The sequence below is a fragment of the Ascidiella aspersa genome, chromosome 2 (assembly GCF_963924565.1).
Source record: "Ascidiella aspersa chromosome 2, kaAscAspe10.2, whole genome shotgun sequence".
NCBI lineage: Eukaryota > Metazoa > Chordata > Ascidiacea > Phlebobranchia > Ascidiidae > Ascidiella > Ascidiella aspersa.
Genome location: NC_139448.1, coordinates 36,750,328 through 36,770,284, shown reverse-complemented (window position 1 = coordinate 36,770,284; position 19,957 = coordinate 36,750,328). Strand labels below are relative to the sequence as shown.

At 34.1% G+C, this 19,957-nt stretch overlaps 1 protein-coding gene across 1 annotated transcript; it reads right to left on the bottom strand.

Moving 5' to 3' along the window:
- Positions 1-5,418: 5,418 nt before the first annotated feature.
- LOC146165553 (ribonuclease inhibitor-like) lies at positions 5,419-9,754 on the bottom strand. Its single transcript, XM_083380959.1, has 5 exons — positions 9,716-9,754; positions 8,856-9,011; positions 7,797-7,952; positions 7,111-7,266; positions 5,419-5,463 (listed from the first exon to the last, which is right to left on the bottom strand). The coding sequence occupies exons 1-5, from the start codon at positions 9,752-9,754 to the stop codon at positions 5,419-5,421; spliced, it is 552 nt and encodes a 183-aa protein (XP_083237085.1).
- Between the last annotated feature and the right edge of the window lie 10,203 nt (positions 9,755-19,957).

Here is a 19,957-nt window from a genome sequence, read left to right as displayed (position 1 = left end):
AATCGCCATTTTGTCAACTGTGCGTTGAAAATCTGTTTTATTTGAAACGAGTTACACGACTTAATATTGAAAAACGTAGTTCCTTATTCTACGCCAATATTGAATGTTCTTATTTGGCGCATATTTCTATTTAACTGGTCCTTTGTAATACTCTATGTACGAATCTGTAATTTAGCTTGATAATGAATTGAATAGCCAAAAAGGTTGAGTAGATCGAAATCATCTTAATCAATGTATTCACAATAACAATAGATGATACAAGGTCGTATCGAAACATCTTAATCAAGGTGATGTCGATCTACTCAATCTTTTTGCTTTGCAGTTTATTATCAAGCTACGGATACAGTTCTAGTAAAACGTAACACTTGGAAGTAGTTTACCGAGCGACGGAGTCGGAATCGGACTCGGGGCTCGACGTCGACGGATTGTTTAGCTAAAGTCGATCTCGGGTAAGGCGATTGCGCATTTTTTTTAGTTCGGAAAGATTTGGCCGCAAACTGTAAATCACAAAGGTTAAATATTTTCCAAGCGCGCATAATAGGCGCCTGAGTTATAAGTGAGACAGCAATGAGTGGATTGTTATAGACCAGGAGTTTTTAATCTTTTTTGTATGTTTTACCCTTTAAGCAAGACGAATATCAGATTTACCCCCAATATTTGAAATGGCCCTCATATACATGACGTAACCATGAAGTAACTAAGATATCAAAAGTATCAATTAGCGAAGCATACTGTTACCAACATTAGACGATAAAGGATCAAGAACTACTAGGCTACGTTGGAATAAGCAGTTAATCTGAACTAGGAAAGAAGCTTCTACCAATACCTACAGCTAGCACAATTTTTCTGTTCGACCACCTGATGTGGATATTTTAATTGATAGCCCATTTAGCCTCTAAAACGAGGAAATTTACGCCATGGGTTAAATTTACCTCAGGTTAAGAAAGTATGTTATAGATTAACCCTACATTTTGGTTTCGGGGTGTGTTGGATTAAAAGGGCTGTTGAATGTTGAATTGGAGCGGGCCTAAGGACTCAACAGAGTCGGTTAATTCGATTGAAGTCGTAATAGTTCACACGGTTAGATTAATTGAGATTGGTTTTAACCAAGATTTCTCCAAAACTTTGTTAAATGAAATACAAAGACACTGTACATATTAGACACCTTAAATATTATTATTTATATCTATTTCCTGTGTTTAGTTCGCTTCCAAAAAGTTCAGTAACAAGAATTGTGTCGCCAGATATTCGCTGGTAAACGTACACTTAGTATTTGGGTCGCCGCGAAGAAAGGTTAAAAAAAAATGCTTTTAATCTTACAGATTGAAAAGTTTTAATCTTACAGATTGACAAAATTGTATCGTTTGTATCAACATTAGTGATTTGAGCTAAATATTTTATCTCTCGGCCCGGTAAAGTCATTAGGATATTTAAAACCGACTTCACAGTCCTGTTTGATTTAAGATAACACTGCGTTGACTTTACTGCTAAAGTGACCTTCAGTTGAAAATCTTACCGTTTCATGAATCAAATGTACGCCAACGGCAAAATAACTTGTTATTTTTTACCATTTCTTTTTTCAAACTGACATTCAAAATCGTGAACGTTATATTTTAAGTGCCGGATGTTTTCTATAGGCTCTTTTACGCCACACAGTGGTAACTTGAAAGAAACTAAAACATTCACTTGCATTTCACTTAATCAGTTTTTGAAATGTCAAAGGAGGTCAAAAGCTAGTCAACGAGGTACAGTAAATCGCGACAAACAAAGCTTGTGTTATGCTTGCCCTAAAGTTTAACCAGAACATGTTGGGAAGCAAATTGATTCTCTACAACGCATCATTTAGTTTGGGATCCTCGAACTGTTTTCATAAAGAGCCGGATAACACACTTGAGTTCACGGGTCGGATATTAAATGTGGTGTTTAACCTAATTAACTGGATTGTTTAGTTTATCGAATTACATATTAGTTAAGCTTAAAATTTCTTTACAATTTAGTTTTCAATTGCATCCGACACCAAATCAACTGTGCTTTATGACCAATGTAGGGTCTTGTCGCCGAGAACTAGTAAGGTAACCAACAGTCCATTTTATTGGCACTATTCGGTCCCAGAAAACCTACACCGCGACTTACCGACTTGCAAGATGGGCCCCATTTCTCGAGTACACTTTGTGTTGCATAGTTATTTATATTTCCTTAGTTAAATATAATGAAGTTCATAAAGTTCCATTAAAAAGCATCTGGCCCGCGCTAGCAAATGCTAACAGTTAGCCGGCCAGCGATGGCAGACTAAAATATTATGTTTTCGTAATGACTTCAAATAATACGCCATTACGCTTTTTGATTTAAACCATTTGCTTACTTGGCCTCATTTTGAACCGACAAACAAATGCAAGAAAGGGTAAAATACCACAATTGCAATCGATTGTCAAACCAAGTAAAAGAGGATGTCGCACAAAAAAATTCTTTACAAATCAGTAATTGCTTTTTATCATTTTAGTTTCAGATTAAACCAACTCAAGTCATTTGAAAGCAGTGACTTAAGTGTACCTCTCATTGACTCAAGTCATTACAACACTTTTTCATTCTTTTTAGCATTTTTTATCAGCTCAACCCACACTTCACACAAAAGCCAATAGTCACAGGTCGCGGCATACGAAAAGCTCACATGATGCGTCGTGACACTGTTCAAACAAGCGAAAACGACGAGCGACAGCGCTCGTGAAAAGTCAACAAAGCAAGCATCGTTGTCCAAACATTATACCTAAAGCAGGTAGTATTCTATTTTCTGATTCAGTAACGGGATGCCTGTTTCCACCGAAAATGAGCTTTATTTCTGGGAAAGAACGTGTTTTTAAAGCGTTTAAACTAGATGTAGTGGAATATCAAACTTTTGCATATCCCTTGATTAAGTATTTTTGAATAGTCTTAACACATTTAAACAGAGCTATATACGAAGGTGTTTCCTCATCCCAGGCACGGCCGAATTAATATTATCAAATATTTATATGAACGTTTTTGCCATGCAGGATCCAAAAAGCGTTTATAAATTTATAAAGTATAATAGGCGAAAAAAAGAGATAGAGGGCGTGGCGTGTTGCCCCACCTCGTGGAACCGCCCCTGCCCCTCAGTTCACTTCCATCAACAGGAAAGCTGATAAATGTTTCGCACCATGGGGGCGATTGTTGGTCGCTCGAAGCATTCCAAGATTAGTCGATCGTCAAGTCAAAACGCACTCTGTTCATCTGCAAATCACAAAATTTAAAAGCTAATAAAAGTGTTTTCAGCGCAAGCCGATTTTTCTTAATCTGCTTTAAAGTGAAACAAGTACATTTTATCAATGAGACACCACTAAAACTGTGACATTTTCAGCTATATTTGTTTTTGACAACAAAAGATCAGTGGTATGTCACACTCTTCGCAATTGTGGCTTTATAACGATTTGCATAATAACCATATTTCCAAAAAGCCTTAGACGATACCATCGATCAGTGGTACTTGCAGACCTTAAACAACGTGGTGGCGCACTTGGCGAGCGCGAGATTTTTTTGGATATACAGGTATTGTATCTATAGAATGATTAGAATATGAGATACTAAAAACTAAAAAAACTTAACAGCATTTTAAATATACATTTTTCAAGATTTGTATCATAAAGTCATTTTTTTTTCAACAACTTTTATTTTATTGAGCGAGACTTTTTATAAGCTGACAGTATTTCAGAGATGTTTCCAGGAGCTGTTTAACTATTTTACTTTTGTTTATCTGCCATATTTCTATGCTAAACATACTTCCCTTCTGCATTAAACATATTTTTTGCAAACCAGAAATAGTTTCTCAGGCTAATAACGTTCAGTTAAAGAAAAATATTATACTTTGTAAAATCGCTTAAAGATGCACGTTACGAAAATAAAATTTTACGCAATAGCCTAGAAGAGGCGCCGTGGAATAATAACAGTATTTTCTAAGCTTACCAATGTATATTGTAGCCAGTGTTGACGAACAAATAATGTAATTATGTCATAATTTACATTACGCAGATTACAAGCGACAAATTTAAAGATAATATAATAAATATGTATTCTACGTTTATTCTGCAAAATAATTGCTTTTCAAGATGCATTAGGGCAATAAACATTCGGATATCGATACAAAAAAATTCACGTTATAGTTTTGTGTGTAGGTTAGTTGTAAAACAAAGTTGTGATTGGAACTATCATTAGCCGTTTGTGTTAGCTCCTAGTCACGATTATATTTATACATTCATAGCCGTAATTGTCACTTCGACGCTTATTAACGAAGAGTCATTTAACCTTAAGGTTTAGTTTTATGTGTTTTAATGTCGACGAGCTTTTTTAGTTTATTCGGACTATTACTAGGTTACTTGGGATATTCAATAACTTGTTAAAAACTGAAATACTTTTAATATTTATTTATAAAATCAAATGAATCAATACAAAGAACATCCCGGATGTTATTACCATAAGCTCGCAGTATTTTCTTTAAATTGTTTCGTCCCATCAATGGATCTACTGTTACGTCATTATCGCACAACGCACATTTTGTCCGACTTAAACAAACGTCATAAAATGACGCGAATTAAGACGAAGCCGGGTTTTCATTTAATTGTTCCTGGTTTTTTTAATATTCTAGACATTCGCGGCAAATTTGGTAAAAAAACGTCTGGAAAGTGCGGCGCTGTGCCAAAAAAATAAGTATTACTGCCAATTAGGATTTGTTTTATAAGTTTTATAAAAGTGTTTTGTGTTTATATCTAAAGTTTAGCAAATTTTTATACTGTTTGACCCAGGTAACGTTTTTAGATTTCTTATTTTGCAATTCTTTTAAATTATAGAATGGCGAAAAAGCACTTACAACAGAAAAGCTGTCATGCAGCTAAAGTTATAATATCCCCCAGCCACTTATTTATTTTTTATATATTTTTCATCGCTAGTGTGCGCCGTTTGTTGCGTTGGAGTTGGTTAAAAGTGTTTAAGGTTAAAACAAGCATTACATGGTTTAAAAACATTTCACATTTGATATTATACTTTTACAACTTACATTTTGCCGCCTTACAGTTTTAAAATTTAATACTGCGCATGCGCACGTCGGACGCGGGACTCGGGAAGTTTTACGCGGTCTTACTCGAGTCCCGAGTCCAACTCCGGCAAAACAAACCGACTCCGTCGACTCCGACTCCGAATTCGCAGCCCTGGTTCAAACTGTTTGACTATGGTTGATAAAAAACGACCTTGACTTCTAGCGAAACATTTATATGTTGTTGCGCATTATTTACTCACGTCAAGTCCGAGTTCTCTCAGTTTCGATCTGACCACATCCTTGCCTTCCTTAGTGAAGCCACAATCTTCCACCCACAACTCCTCGATGTTTGGGAGGACGTGAGAAAGCTGAAGAGCTCATTCGTCACCGATGCGGTTCCTACTCAGATCCAGCTCTTTCATCTGAAACAACAAATTGACGAGCGAATTTAGATTTGAAAATGTGAGCCACAAAGTCAGGGCACCAAATAACTCCTGGTGATAAAGTTTGCAACACTTTAAGATCGGATTTTTCTTTATTACAGAAAATAAAAGACAACTAACTAAAAATTTGGTATCGTTTATATATGGCAGCGAATGGTGATATTTTGGGGAAAAAGAAGTGAAACATTATTCAAAAGAAAATTATTATTCAAAAACCCAAGAAGATAGTTTAGATCAGGGCTGCGGAGTCGGTTAAAAATAACCGACTCCGGCTGGGAAAATAAGTCCGACTCCGGCTGGGAAAATAAACCCGAGTCCGAGTCCCGAGTCCGACTACGGCCCTGCAGCCTGTATTACACCACTTCACGTAACTAAAATAACGTGGATAATCAGCAATCCACTTATGGTGGTGTCGTATAATTCATTCACTCACAAACATTGTTGGAAAATAGTCCAACATATGCTATTCCACCTTTACAATTTACAGTTGGCGGCCCTATCAGTTTTAAAATTCGGTATTTCGCATGCGCATGTCGGACTCGGGACTCGGGTAGTTTTACAAGGTCTTACTCGAGTCCCAAGTCCAGCAAAAACAAACCGACTTCTCGAGTCCGACTCCGCAGCCCTGGTTTAGATGTCATAAATGTGAAGTGTAATACGAGTCGATGCACTATGTTGCCGACAAAGGCAGGTTTTGTGTAGCCACATAAAAATATACGCTGTTATATAGTATTCGTTTCATCAGTTTGGTGGCTTGAGCAAATTTGAACTTTTTTCCCCCCACAAGTTTTACATTGGCGCACAAAACTTCAGTAAACCGTGAAATAAAGAGGGTGAGGGGACAGTCTCCGGGTGATAACAAGCATTTAATATTTTCAATATTGGCAACCTAAACTTAAGTTTGTGTTTTTCATTATGACCTCATAGACCATTGTGGCGAAGTTTTGAGGAAAAATATTTTTTTTTAGATTTTGGGGAGATACATCGGTATTGGCTATTGTACAAAGTTTGGGTTTAACAAGCTACTTTACCTATATTCCTGTTCATGAATTTTCTATAGTTAATCACATTTTTGTCCTCCATATGAATTAACGACTAAAAATGGTACTATAAGAAGAAAAATTATTTTTTGAGACGTTGTTACCCTTGGTCTACACAACATTGGATAGATATTCGTAAATTGGTGTATTAGGCTCATTGAATAATTATAAGTAATTATTCAGGATAGTCCATTTCAACACAATTTCGTTGGAAAGGTAAAGTAGCAAAACACAGCTAAACGTTTCAGTGTTTGATTTAAGGTAACATAAGTGTGGGTACACTTAGGAATATGCATGTTTGGCCAATAGGAAAAGATATATTAATTGTTTAAATGAATTTTCATTTTTTTTTATTTAGTAACCTTTTTACCCAGGAAACGAAGTACCGTACTTTAAATTAATGTTTAATAACAAATGGGTATAAGAGTCTTAAGCAAGCCAGGTGAATAGTGACTTTATATTTTCATCCAATATTTTTATTTTTTTATTTATAAAAGCAATTCTCGTTTTTTTAACTTTCACTAACTTGCTTGTTTGGCTAAATTTGATAAATAGTAGCGAGAACCATACTTTTAAAATAACCTACTTTGCAGTCTTTGTTCTCGATTGCGTCGGTGAGTGGGCTGATGTCTGTGATGCCACATTTGTCCAACCCCAACATCTTCAACTTGTGAACAATCTCCGACAAACTTTTTACTCCGGCGTTTTGGATTTGGTTGCCGCCGAGGTGAAGCACCTTCAACTAATTCATAGAAACATAACGTCGCGAGTTTAAATATTTATCATCAATGTTTCGTTACAATGAATTATTTTGTACAAAAACAGAAGTCATTGTTTAAACAAAATTTGCTCACATCCTACTTTCGATTTAATTTTGTCGAAAATTCAAAACACGCCAACGTCTAAAGTAATTTTTGACAAAAATATACCAAGTGTTAAAGACACAACAAAACGTTTTAATGTTTGATTTAGGGCGGCGTCAGGAAAGGTGCAGTTTAAGGTATTAAATGAATAATCAAGGTGATGCAGCAAAAAAATATATTAAATCTTTGAATAAATTAACAAATATTTTTATGGAATAAGACATTTACCCGGTTAGCAAAATTAATGTATATCACTAAGGTGGGGGGTATGTGTACCCGAGAGAGCCGAACAAATCACTTTTTTTAAATTTATAAATGCAACTTCTTTTTTGTCAACTTTGACGAACTTGCTGGTAAGACTGCTGTACCTCAGACTATTTATCGAAATCCAACTTTGAAAACAACCTACTTTGCATTCTTCGTTCTCGATTGGGTCGATGAGTGGACTGATATCTGTGATGCCACAATCGGTCAAGCCCAAAACCTCTAACTTTTGAACAATCTCAGACAAGCTTTTTACTCCAGCGTTTTGGATTTGGTTGACGCCGAGGTGAAGCTTTTTCAACTAATTCATAAAAAACATAACGTCGTAAGTTCAAATATTTCTCATCAATGTTCCTTTGAAATAATCTGTTACAAAACAACTATATTTTCGCAACAATTCAAAATTGTTTGAATCTCGATAAACTAATTCATTGAAAAAAAAACTGTGAATTTTGGTTATAAATCAAATCATTGACCACCGAGCTATTAATTCAACTAAATTAAAACTAAACAAACTGCTATATATATGGTGGCATTTACAAATTTTATAAATCAAAGTTCGTATTTTCAAAATGCTAAGTGTATTCTACATTCGAAAAGGCGGGCAAAACTGCCCTTTCAATAAATACTGTTCACAACAGCGCAGCACAAACACGTCTCGCAGGTGTTGCATTCATTATAGTTGTGTCTAGTTGGGTTTTTCCAACAGCCGCGTTATACTATAGCACAAGAGCGACTGCACTGGGGTTAGCTGCGTTAGCAGGGCTAACGAGAAAAACGAACTATGGAATAATATTTTTAAACAGAGGTTCATTTTAAACACTTTAAATAACAAAACGGATGCTCGCTATATGAAATAGCGCCACTAGCAGTTGAATTTACGGCCGCAAATGTTTTCTCTAAAAACATTTTCTTACAAAATATAAATAACAAAAAGGATACAAAATGTCCAGATCAGCTGTGGGGTCCATGACCCTCACATATTGGCAAAATCATCTTGATAATTGCCAATAAGCGAGTAGTTCACGAATCTTAATTGTGTTCTAAATATGTCACATATCATATATTTCCAAATTAGACGTTCAACAGAAAGAGTTTAAGAATATTTGTTTTTGACGTCACGCTTTGTGACGTCATGTGTAAAATTTATAGGACTTCTGTACCTCAGACTATTTATCGAAATCCAACTTTGAAAACAACCTACTTTGCATTCTTCGTTCTCGATTGGGTCGATGAGTGGACTGATATCTGTGATGTCACAATCGGTCAAGCCCAAAACCTCTAACTTTTGAACAATCTCAGACAAGCTTTTTACTCCAGCGTTTTGGATTTGGTTGCCGCCGAGGTGAAGCTTTTTCAACTAATTCATAAAAAACATAACGTCGTAAGTTCAAATATTTCTCATCAATGTTCCTTTGAAATAATCTGTTACAAAACAACTACACTGTCAGAACGGTGTTTAAATTTAAACACCAAAACGGTCTAAGCACGTTTAAATTCTAAACACTTAAACACCTAATTTAAACACCTTTGTGTTTAATTTGAATTTTGATGTTTAAATTCTAAACACCTGAACGATTTTATGCTAACACCTGATATTTTGACGTGTTTAACAACGAATATTGGGATATTTTAAGCACAATTAACGATTTTAAACATGTTGACGATTAAACACTTGATATTTTAACACGTTGATTGTTAGACGTGTTTAATTCGATGCATTCTTGCAAAGTTATAGCTTAAGCCATTTATGTTGATGTGATGATATGTTGTTGAGAGAGGTATTGTTATTTTAAAGCACTGAACGGTTGTTTTATGTGCGATTGCGTCTATCGATTCGTCAAATATTTAACAAGTTAGCATGTATGACCGTGACAGATCACAACAGATCACAATAACAAACTGACTTAAGTCATGGTTTCCTAACTTAACATCTGTTCGGCCTATTTCGCATTATTTTATTTTTGTAAATGTGGAAATAATAAATATACGGGTTAGTGTGCTCAACGTGTCATTTAATCCAATATTTGATTTCATTAATGTAGCTTGCCTATAGCTTTGTACCAAAGTACAAAGCGAGGCTGTGCGGTCTTGTGCCGCCATGACCTACTTAAATTGCGCCAGCAATAAAAAAAACGCGCGATGAAAACAATCTACGGCACGGATTTATTCTAGGGAAAGCTGTATCGCAATAAAGCTTATATATTTTTCAAGATCTGGTTTGACATATGACGAACAGTAAGTATTCTTTATTAAGTGTTTGATTTACGATATATTTTAACTAAAAATAGTAATTATGTTTTGTTTTAATACAATTTTATGTGTACATATAAATTTCAGTCAATAAATAAAGTCATAGTTAATTTGAAATTGATTCGGTCCGCTGAACAACGCACTGGCCTGTGACGAACGCGGGATATTGAAACCTCAAACAGAGAAAATGCTTAGAACTTTTACAAGTTATACATTACTTTTAAAGCCAGTTTTGCGTATATTTGGCTTTCGAGTTACTAACATTTATGTTAAGCAAATACTAATGTGTATACTGGTGACATATATACTTTAATATACTTTTGATAAATGTGTAGTAATATTGTTTTATTAGCTGTGCAAGACTGTCAGGTTTAGAATCTAAAATGTATGTTACAAAAGCCTTGTCTTGGAAAACGAAGTGACTGAATTGGGGTTTTTGTTTCAGAATTTAAGGTATTTCATTCATATATCCAAAAGCAATGAAAGTTGTAAAATACTATTTCATGATGATTCGTGGCTTTACACTTTGTACACATTAAAGGATTAACTTAGCTGAAACATTTAAGGTTTGTATGCTTTTAAATAGAAATTTAATTTTTCTGTTAAACAATCAAGTATGCTTTTAACAATTTATTATTATTAAAGATTTAATTACACTGCTTTGTTTCAAGGAAATCAATGACAGCAAACAAATTGCCCTTTTCGACTTCAAAAACAACTTCACGGACGATCACTAAGGTTAAAATGTAATTACATTTTACTTACATGTTTTACATGAAAATAATTTATTCGCATTTGGCTTTTATTTCATATGTAGCGGCCAGCGAGGAAAACTATTGCCTTTCGCAATTGGCTAATATATAAGTTTTTGCTTAGAACCTTTTATCATAGAATATGTAAAAAAATATGTTACATATTGTTCCAGCAGTAAAATTTAATCTGTAGTCTTTTGGAATGCTACTGGCCCTTTAATAAATTATATAGTTTACATAATGTTATTTATTTCCAGCAATTTTAACTGCAAAGTGCAAGATGGGAAAATAAAAGTATGTGACAAAGTGCAAGTGGAAATCAACAAAAGAATATGGATCACAAGGTAAACAAACTCAATTTTTTTTAAATTTGTGGAAAATACATTTAATTTATGTGTTATGTATAGTGTCTGGTCTGAATGTCCCAGTAATGGGCAACTTTTGGGGGTTAAATTGTGTATTACTAGTTTAAGCACAAATTTTAATAGCACATAATGGCCAATACAATAATCTGGCACACATATTAACTTTTTGTATGAAATAATGATTTAATTTGTTTTCAAAGTAGGGTGAACCTTTTTTAAATTTTAGTCGGTTATGAAGATATCAATTACAATAAAAATGAACTTGTTTCGCAATCATTGCACTGTCATTCAGTTACAGCAGGGGCGGGAGCAACATATGGGATTTTTACGCGGCCCGTAGACAGTTTCCGGCCTTAAATGATCCACATTTCGCAACTAAAATCATTATACTTATGATGATTTTAGTAGCGAAATATTGTTATCTTATAACTTCAAAATCCAAACAAACTGATTTTCGGTTTACTAAGTTCTGCACTTAGTTTATTCTTCGGGAAGCAATCAGTATGTTTAATGTACAAGGAAAGTGTGGCCGTGTTTAAAGAGTACAACATTAGCCGCCATTATGCAACAAAACATGCAAGATTTAGCAGTACATAATCCGGCCCGCCAAGTACTTCATTTTTCCATATCTGACCCGCAAACCAGAGAAGTTGCCCGCCCTTGAGTTACAGTGTAACATAAATAATTATTATACATTTCCTAATGCTACAAATTAGTACATGTCTTAATAATATGTTTTGTGGTGATTAGTGACAGACTAAAACATGTTTTTATGACATTACATGTAGTGGTTCTGGATGGTAACTTGAAAATTTTACTATGTTAGGCAAATAAAAAAAAAGTTGTTCAGTGACAGTGTATAATTTAATTATTGCAGTATATTATGTTGATCTAAATTTTATTTTCTAGGCAGCCATGCTCAACTCGTCAAGAAAAGCTCTTCAAGGCCTTTATTGGGCAAACCTTTGTACATCACAGCAGCATTTCTGCATTTGTATATTAGTGGATGGAATGGCTGTTAAATTAGACTTAGCGGAAGAACAACACTTTTGAACAAATTGTTAAGTTATATTTCATTGATATTCAAGCTCGTTAATATGCACAGGATTTAAGTTATCAATTAACTTTAAGTTGCTCTGTGTTTATATGTTTTTAAACCACCTACTGGCCCCACCTTGAAAATTTGCCAAGCATAGCAATTATAAATTTTATAAAAAAGGGTTCAACTTTGTAAAATATGTTCTTTATCTGTTTTTTACTTTTATCACATACGCAATTTTGTTTGCATAAACACCTTCATTGTATTTAACAAGCGATATTTATACTATAACTCAATATGATTTTAAACAACCCACTAAAGACCCCACCGTGAAAATTTGCCAAGTATAGAAATTATAAATATTAAAAAATATATATCTTTTTTGTTGTTTTTATTTACTTTTTTATTTTTTGTTGCATATATATTTTTGTTTGCATTAACACTTTCATTGTATCCATTTCCAACATGTTATTTTGTGTATTATGTAAGTTTTCCGTTATCCTACTTCTTTTCCTTTTTAATATAAGCACTTCAATTTTTAGTGTATAGTTTTCTTTTCCAAGTTTTACATTTTTTGAAACTTTCACTGTGTTTAGCTTTTTGTGTTGTTTTTCACCTTTTTCGCGCAATAAAATGGTTTACCCAATGAAATTTTTGTGGAATTGATTTGGAAACACTGAATACTAGCCCTAAACACCTGACCGAATAAACGGCAAAACATCTAAACACCTGAAATTTAAACATGTTTAATTTTAAACGTGCTGACATTTCGCCCCTTTCAGGTGTTTAATTTTGGTGTTTAATCGAATGACAGTGTATATTTTCGAAACAATTCAAAATTGTTTGAATCTCGATAAACTAATTCATTTAAATTAAAACAAAACAAACTAAATTAAAACAAAACAAACTGCTATATATATGGTGGCATTAACAAATTTTATAAATCAAAGTTCGTATTTTCAAAATGCTAAGTGTATTCTACATTCGAAAAGGCGGGCAAAACTGCCCTTTCAATAAATACTGTTCACAACAGCGCAGCACAAACACGTCTCGCAGGTGTTGCATTCATTATAGTTGTGTCTAGTTGGGTTTTTCCAACAGCCGCGTTATACTATAGCACAAGAGCGACTGCACTGGGGTTAGCTGCGTTAGCAGGGCTAACGAGAAAAACGAACTATTGAATATTAATTTTAAACAGAGGTTCATTTTAAACACTTTAAATAACAAAACGGATGCTCGCTATATACAATAGCGCCACTAGCAGTTGAATTTACGGCCGCAAATGTTTTCTCTAAAATCATTTTCTTACCAAATGTAAACAAAAAAGGGATACGAAAAGTCTTTTTTTTGAGAAATACGAAAATCCATGTAAATATTTTTGCCAGTTTTAATTAATAAGTGTTTCGGCCCTGATTACAATATCATATTGTTAAAAGGATCAGAGGTAGAAAATAAATGAGGGAGTCGGGTAATGTTTGATGGGCCGCAAGAACATTTGTATAAAATGACCTCTAACAGTTTGTATTATACATAGTTGATAAGTCCTGCTTCACTTTTGTTTATTGTGACATCTCAGTACACCACTTAGCAAAAATGCTATAAAGGGTGCCGCGAACACATTATGTAACACCAGTCTACCTATCAACAAGCGTGTGCTTACGTATCGTCCGGCTGGCCACATTTTATCTGATTATACTCTGTACGCTCACGCTTTTAATTTGTGCATTCAAATGTTTTTAGTTTTTCTTTGATGAAGCACGATTGTGTGAAAACTTTAAAAGATATTATTCGACCTCTATCGCAAGCAGTTTTAAGGTATTGCGGAATGGAGGATTAAAGCAAATGTAATATCATTTTGACGGTCGTAGATTTTTCTTTTACACATTCAATCGACCTACATTATAAAATTTGCGGCTGTGCTACGGGCAAGGTTAAAAATTAATACAGCTTAAACCTATATTATAGAATGATTTTCTTTAAAACGTGTAAAAAGGAATTGATTCACTGAGTTTTGTGTTGTGGCAGCAAATGGTGATATTTAACGCCCTTATGAAATTAATAGAAATCCAAGGGGCCACCAAACTATATTTTCTGCCATGTTTTACTAAGTAAATACAAAATGTTTTCGTGTTTTTTGCGAACTATTTTAGCGCTAGCATTGTCACAAAATATTTTGTCAATGTTTGTCCGAACTTGACCTGATTTGGGTGGCGACCGACAATTTGCGAACACCTGCTTTTAAGTTACTGTTAGGGGTATGGTGCTGAAATCATTAAATCACTTAATAGAGCAAATATAAATTAAATAGCTAAATTTACAATGAAGTTAAACAAATTTAATAAAACTTTTGCGCACTTCGCGATATCGCCAATCATCATCGCATTCTATTGTAGGTAACATATTTTCATTTTTATCTTGAAATTTCAGGATAAAAGAACTGTATTTTAGGTAATTTTTTACGTGATTTCTGTCTAGATTAGCTGTGGGGTCCATGACCTCCACATATTGGCAAAATCATCATGATAATTGCCAAAAAGCGAGTAGTTCACGAATCCTAATTGTGTGCTAAATATGTCACATATCATATATTTCCAAATTAGACGTTCAACAGAAAGAGTTTAAGAATATTTGTTCTTGACGTCACGCTTTGTGACGTCATCTGTAAAATTTACAGGAATTGCCTACTACAAAAACATTGATCGGCCCATGCTAACTCAGCCTATAAATATTGTTGCTCACTAAAAAAGGAAACACGCAATAACACCTGAAAAGCAACAATACCTAAAGCAGAAAAATCTATAAACCATAGTATTAAGACAAACGCTATAATAAAGCTCAATATGCAGTAATATTCAGTACAGCATAAAATCAAAATTGTCAAAAAAATAAGACCTAAATATGTCAGGATAAGGCCTAAGTTCATTGGAATAAGTCCCTAAATTCTTCGAAATAAGGCCTAAATTCATCGGAATAAGTCCCTAAATTCATGGAATAAGGCCTAAATTCATCGAAATAAGTTCCTAAATTCTTCGAAATAAGGCCTAAATTCATCGGAATAAGGCCTAAATTCATCGAAATAAGGCCTAAATTCATCGAAATAAGTTCCTAAATTCATCGAAATAAGGCCTAAATTAATCGAAATAAGGCCTAAATTCATCGAAATAAGTCCTAAAATTCATCGAAATAAGGCCTAAATTCATCGAAATAAGGCCTAAATAATCGGAATAAGGCCTAAATTAATCGGAATAAGGCCTAAATTAATCGGAATAAGGCCTAAATTAATCGGAATAAGGCCTAAATTCATCGGAATAACTCCCTAAATTCTTCGAAATAAGGCCTTAATTCATCGAAATAAGTTCCTAAATTAATCGGAATAAGGCCTAAATTCTACGGAATAAGTCCCTAAATTCATCGAAATAAGGCCTTGATTTATCGAAATAAGTCCCTAAATTCTTCAAAATAAGGCCTTAATTCATCGAAATAAGTTCGTAAATTCATCGAAATAAGGCCTAAATTAATCGGAATAAGGCCTAAATTCATCGGAATAAGTCCCTAAATTCATCGAAATAAGGCCTAAATTAATCGGAATAAGTTCCTAAATTCATCGGAATAAGTCCTAAATTCATCGGAATAAGTCCTAAATTCTTCGAAATAAGGCCCAAATTAATCGAAATAAGGCCTAAATTCTTCAAAATCAGGCCTAAATTCATCGGAATAAGTCCTAAATTCTTCGAAATAAGGCCCAAATTAATCGAAATAAGGCCTAAATTCATCGAAATAAGGCCTAAATTCATCGAAATAAGTTCCTAAATTCATCGGAATAAGGCCCAAATTAATCGAAATAAGGCCTAAATTATTCGAAATAAGGCCTAAATTATTCGAAATAAGGCCTAAATTTATCGGAATAAGTCCCTAAATTCATCAAATAAAGGCCTAAATTTATCGGAATAAGGCCTAAATTCTTCGGAATAAGGCCCAAATTCTTCGGAATAAGTCCTAAATTCTTCGAAATAAGGCCCAAATTAATCGAAATAAGGCCTAAATTCTTCGTAATAAGGCCTAAATTCTTCAAAATAAGGCCTAAATTCATAGAAATAAGGCCTAAATTAATCGGAATAAGGCCTAAATTAATCGAATAAAGGCCTAAATTAATCGGAATAAGTCCCTAAATTCTTCGAAATAAGGCCTTAATTCATCGAAATAAGTTCCTAAATTCATCGGAATGAGGCCTAAATTAATCGGAATAAGGCCTAAATTAATCGGAATAAGGCCCAAATTCTTCAAAATAAGGCCTAAATTCATAGAAATAAGGCCTAAATTCATCGGAATAAGGCCTAAATTAATCGAATAAAGGCCTAAATTAATCGGAATAAGTCCTAAATTCATCGAATAAAGGCCTAAATTAATCGGAATAAGTCCCTAAATTCTTCGAAATAAGGCCTTAATTCATCGAAATAAGTTCCTAAATTCATCGGAATGAGGCCTAAATTAATCGGAATAAGGCCTAAATTAATCGAACAAAGGCCTAAATTAATCGGAATAAGTCCCTAAATTCATCGAATAAAGGCCTAAATTAATCGGAATAAGTCCCTAAATTCTTCGAAATAAGGCCTTAATTCATCGAAATAAGTTCCTAAATTCATCGGAATGAGGCCTAAATTAATCGGAATAAGGCCTAAATTCATCGGAATAAGGCCTAAATTAATCGGAATAAGGCCCAAATTAATCGAAATAAGGCCTAAATTCATCGGAATAAGGCCTAAATTCATCGGAATAAGGCCTAAATTCATAGAAATAAGGCCTAAATTCATCGGAATAAGGCCTAAATTAATCGAATAAAGGCCTAAATTAATCGGAATAAGTCCCTAAATTAATCGAATAAAGGCCTAAATTAATCGGAATAAGTCCCTAAATTCTTCGAAATAAGGCCTTAATTCATCGAAATAAGTTCCTAAATTCATCGGAATGAGGCCTAAATTAATCGGAATAAGGCCTAAATTCATCGGAATAAGGCCTAAATTAATCGGAATAAGGCCTAAATTCATCGAAATAAGTCCCTAAATTCATCGGAATAAGGCCTAAATTCATCGGAATAAGGCCTAAATTCTTCGAAATAAGGCCTTAATTCATCGAAATAAGTTCCTAAATTCATCGGAATGAGGCCTAAATTTATCGGAATAAGGCCTAAATTAATTGGAATAAGTCCCTAAATTCTTCAAAATAAGGCCTTAATTCATCGAAATAAGTTCCTAAATTCATCGGAATGAGGCCTAAATTTATTGGAATAAGGCCTAAATTAATCGAAATAAGGCCCTAAATTCATCGAAATAAGTTCCTAAATCCATCGGAATGAGGCCTAAATTCATCGGAATGAGGCCTAAATTTATCGGAATAAGGCCTAAATTAATCGGAATAAGTCCCTAAATTCTTCAAAATAAGGCCTAAATTCATCGAAATAAGTTCCTAAATTCATCGGAATGAGGCCTAAATTTATCGGAATAAGTCCCTAAATTAATCGGAATAAGTCCATAAATTCATCGGAATGAGGCCTAAATTTATCGGAATAAGGCCTAAATTAATCGGAATGAGGCCTAAATTTATCGGAATAAGGCCTAAATTAATCGGAATAAGTCCCTAAATTCTTCAAAATAAGGCCTAAATTCATCGGAATAAGGCCTAAATTTATCGGAATAAGGCCTAAATTCATCGGAATAAGGCCTAAATTTATCGGAATAAGGCCTAAATTTATCGGAATAAGGCCTAAATTTATCGGAATAAGGCCTAAATTTATCGGAATAAGGACTAAATTCATCGTTATTAGGCCTAAGTTCATCGGAAGAAGGCCTGAATAACGCCCGGACGTGTGGGTAGAGGGGTTTGAAACGATCGGGGGCCATCGGTCTGGCAACGGCCGTTTTGGTGACTACATTTGTATGCCCTAGTCTGACCGGCGCCGTCAGGGTTCCGCTGTTTTGGCACCGGATTTGTTTTGGCAACGGACCCACTTTACCTTGTGTCGCATTTTCCCGATTGCTTCACAAATGTGTTCGAAACCTTGACTTGTCAGGTTGCACCTCTCCAGATCCAACGCCTCGATTTGTTTGTCGACATGCTGTAGCATCCGTCCCAAGGCGTGACATGTACTCGTTCCGATGGGTTGGCCGCTAAAATGAGCCTTCCCAGGGAAGTGCTTTGCGAAAGATTGGAGAACTACTTCATTGCATTCTTGCAAATCAGCAATCATTCCAATCTCTAAACACAATTTTATGTTCAACAAATAATAAAAATACAGCTAAAATAAAATTGTAGGTTGGAAAATGTGTTTAACTTTGTGACGTCACAAGTGTGAATGGTTGTAATAATGGTTATTTAAAACAGTAGTTCTCACCTTTTTCAGACGAACAGATTAAATAAAAATATGTTTACAAATCGGCGAAAAATTACAATAAATAAGAGATAGTACTTGTGTAACATATTGTAATTCTTATGCCATGCAAGCGCCAATCAATTAAAACAGAAACATGACATAGAATATTGATTTTAGAAACCATAATAACGACTTAAAATCTTGTTATCATCAAACAACAACGAACTTTACCGTGGATCAGACAAGCGCGTGATTGTCGAAACTATTTACAAAATCATGTTATACACTGCAATTGTGAAGACTGTTGTACCGCATTAGTACGTCTTTGTTTTTTTTTGTATTCAGTTCTGCCACTGAAAAGTTTTCTTTTTGAGCGTTTCAAAAAATGTGTTGATGAAGCATTGGTTAAATTAGTAACATTGAATACATTTACTGATTGTTTTATAGATTTAACTTGCTTTTTTCTCTTCTACGAAAACAAAAAGTGTTTCTTGCATTTGGGTTAAACAATAATTTGTTTTAAAAATCGTGACTAATAGGTTTACGTGGGTATGTCAGCCTGGAGAAGAACTTGTTTCAAACGAAGCCATTTTTACTCGAATTTTTTAGTGCTAGGTTATCCATAGTTTGATGTACATTTTATATTGATTTACATTTTATATTTTTACAGATAGATTGATTCTTAAAGTGTTTTCGGCGCTGATTCTGAAAATACCCTCATTTTTTCTAGCACGTCAGGTTATTAAAATATTCGCATTTTAATTGTTTCAATTTATTGCTGTATTATAGTTGAAAAATCCATCATAGAAATTCTATGGTGATGACCTGAGTTATTTGTGTAAAAAAGTTATGTGTCAAACGTTTTTACGAGCCATGTATCATTGCTGTGCATTTTTTTCAAAGCATTAAAAAAAAAAATTGACTATCATAACAATATCTTAAAAATGTTATGTGCTAAAGAAAAACCAAGCATATATTCGCAATCAGAACCAAAAATACATCTAAGATCATCATCACATTCTCGTTTAAAACAAAAAGTGAAAATTTGTTGACCAGTGATATGTTTCTTTTAATCGCGTTTACGGCTAAAGCTTGTAGCACCTAATATGCCGATATGTGTTTTACTGCTACATGTATATTGAATATATATGTTCAGTGACAATATAGCAAAAAGTAAACTAAATGTTCTCAGTTTACCTTTGGGCCTTTGTTTGAATTGCCTGAGTAAGCCTTGGTAAAACATTGTAGCCTTTGCTGCAAATATATAAAATCATATATTACAAACAGATTTTTTGTTGATAGCTTTAAGTTTTGTAATGGTCTATTCTTGAAAAAGTCACACAAACAGCCTAATTAAATGTTGAACATTTAACTATTTCCGAATCAAGGATAATCTGAATCATTGCCAGGTGTAAGTTCATCAAATGGTCCCTTACCTTTATTTGTTGGTTTCTGCGGATTGTCCGTTCTGCTTTGGTCGACATAGAGTTGGTTTGGTTGATTGACAGGTGGTGCAGCTGCTTGTTGCTT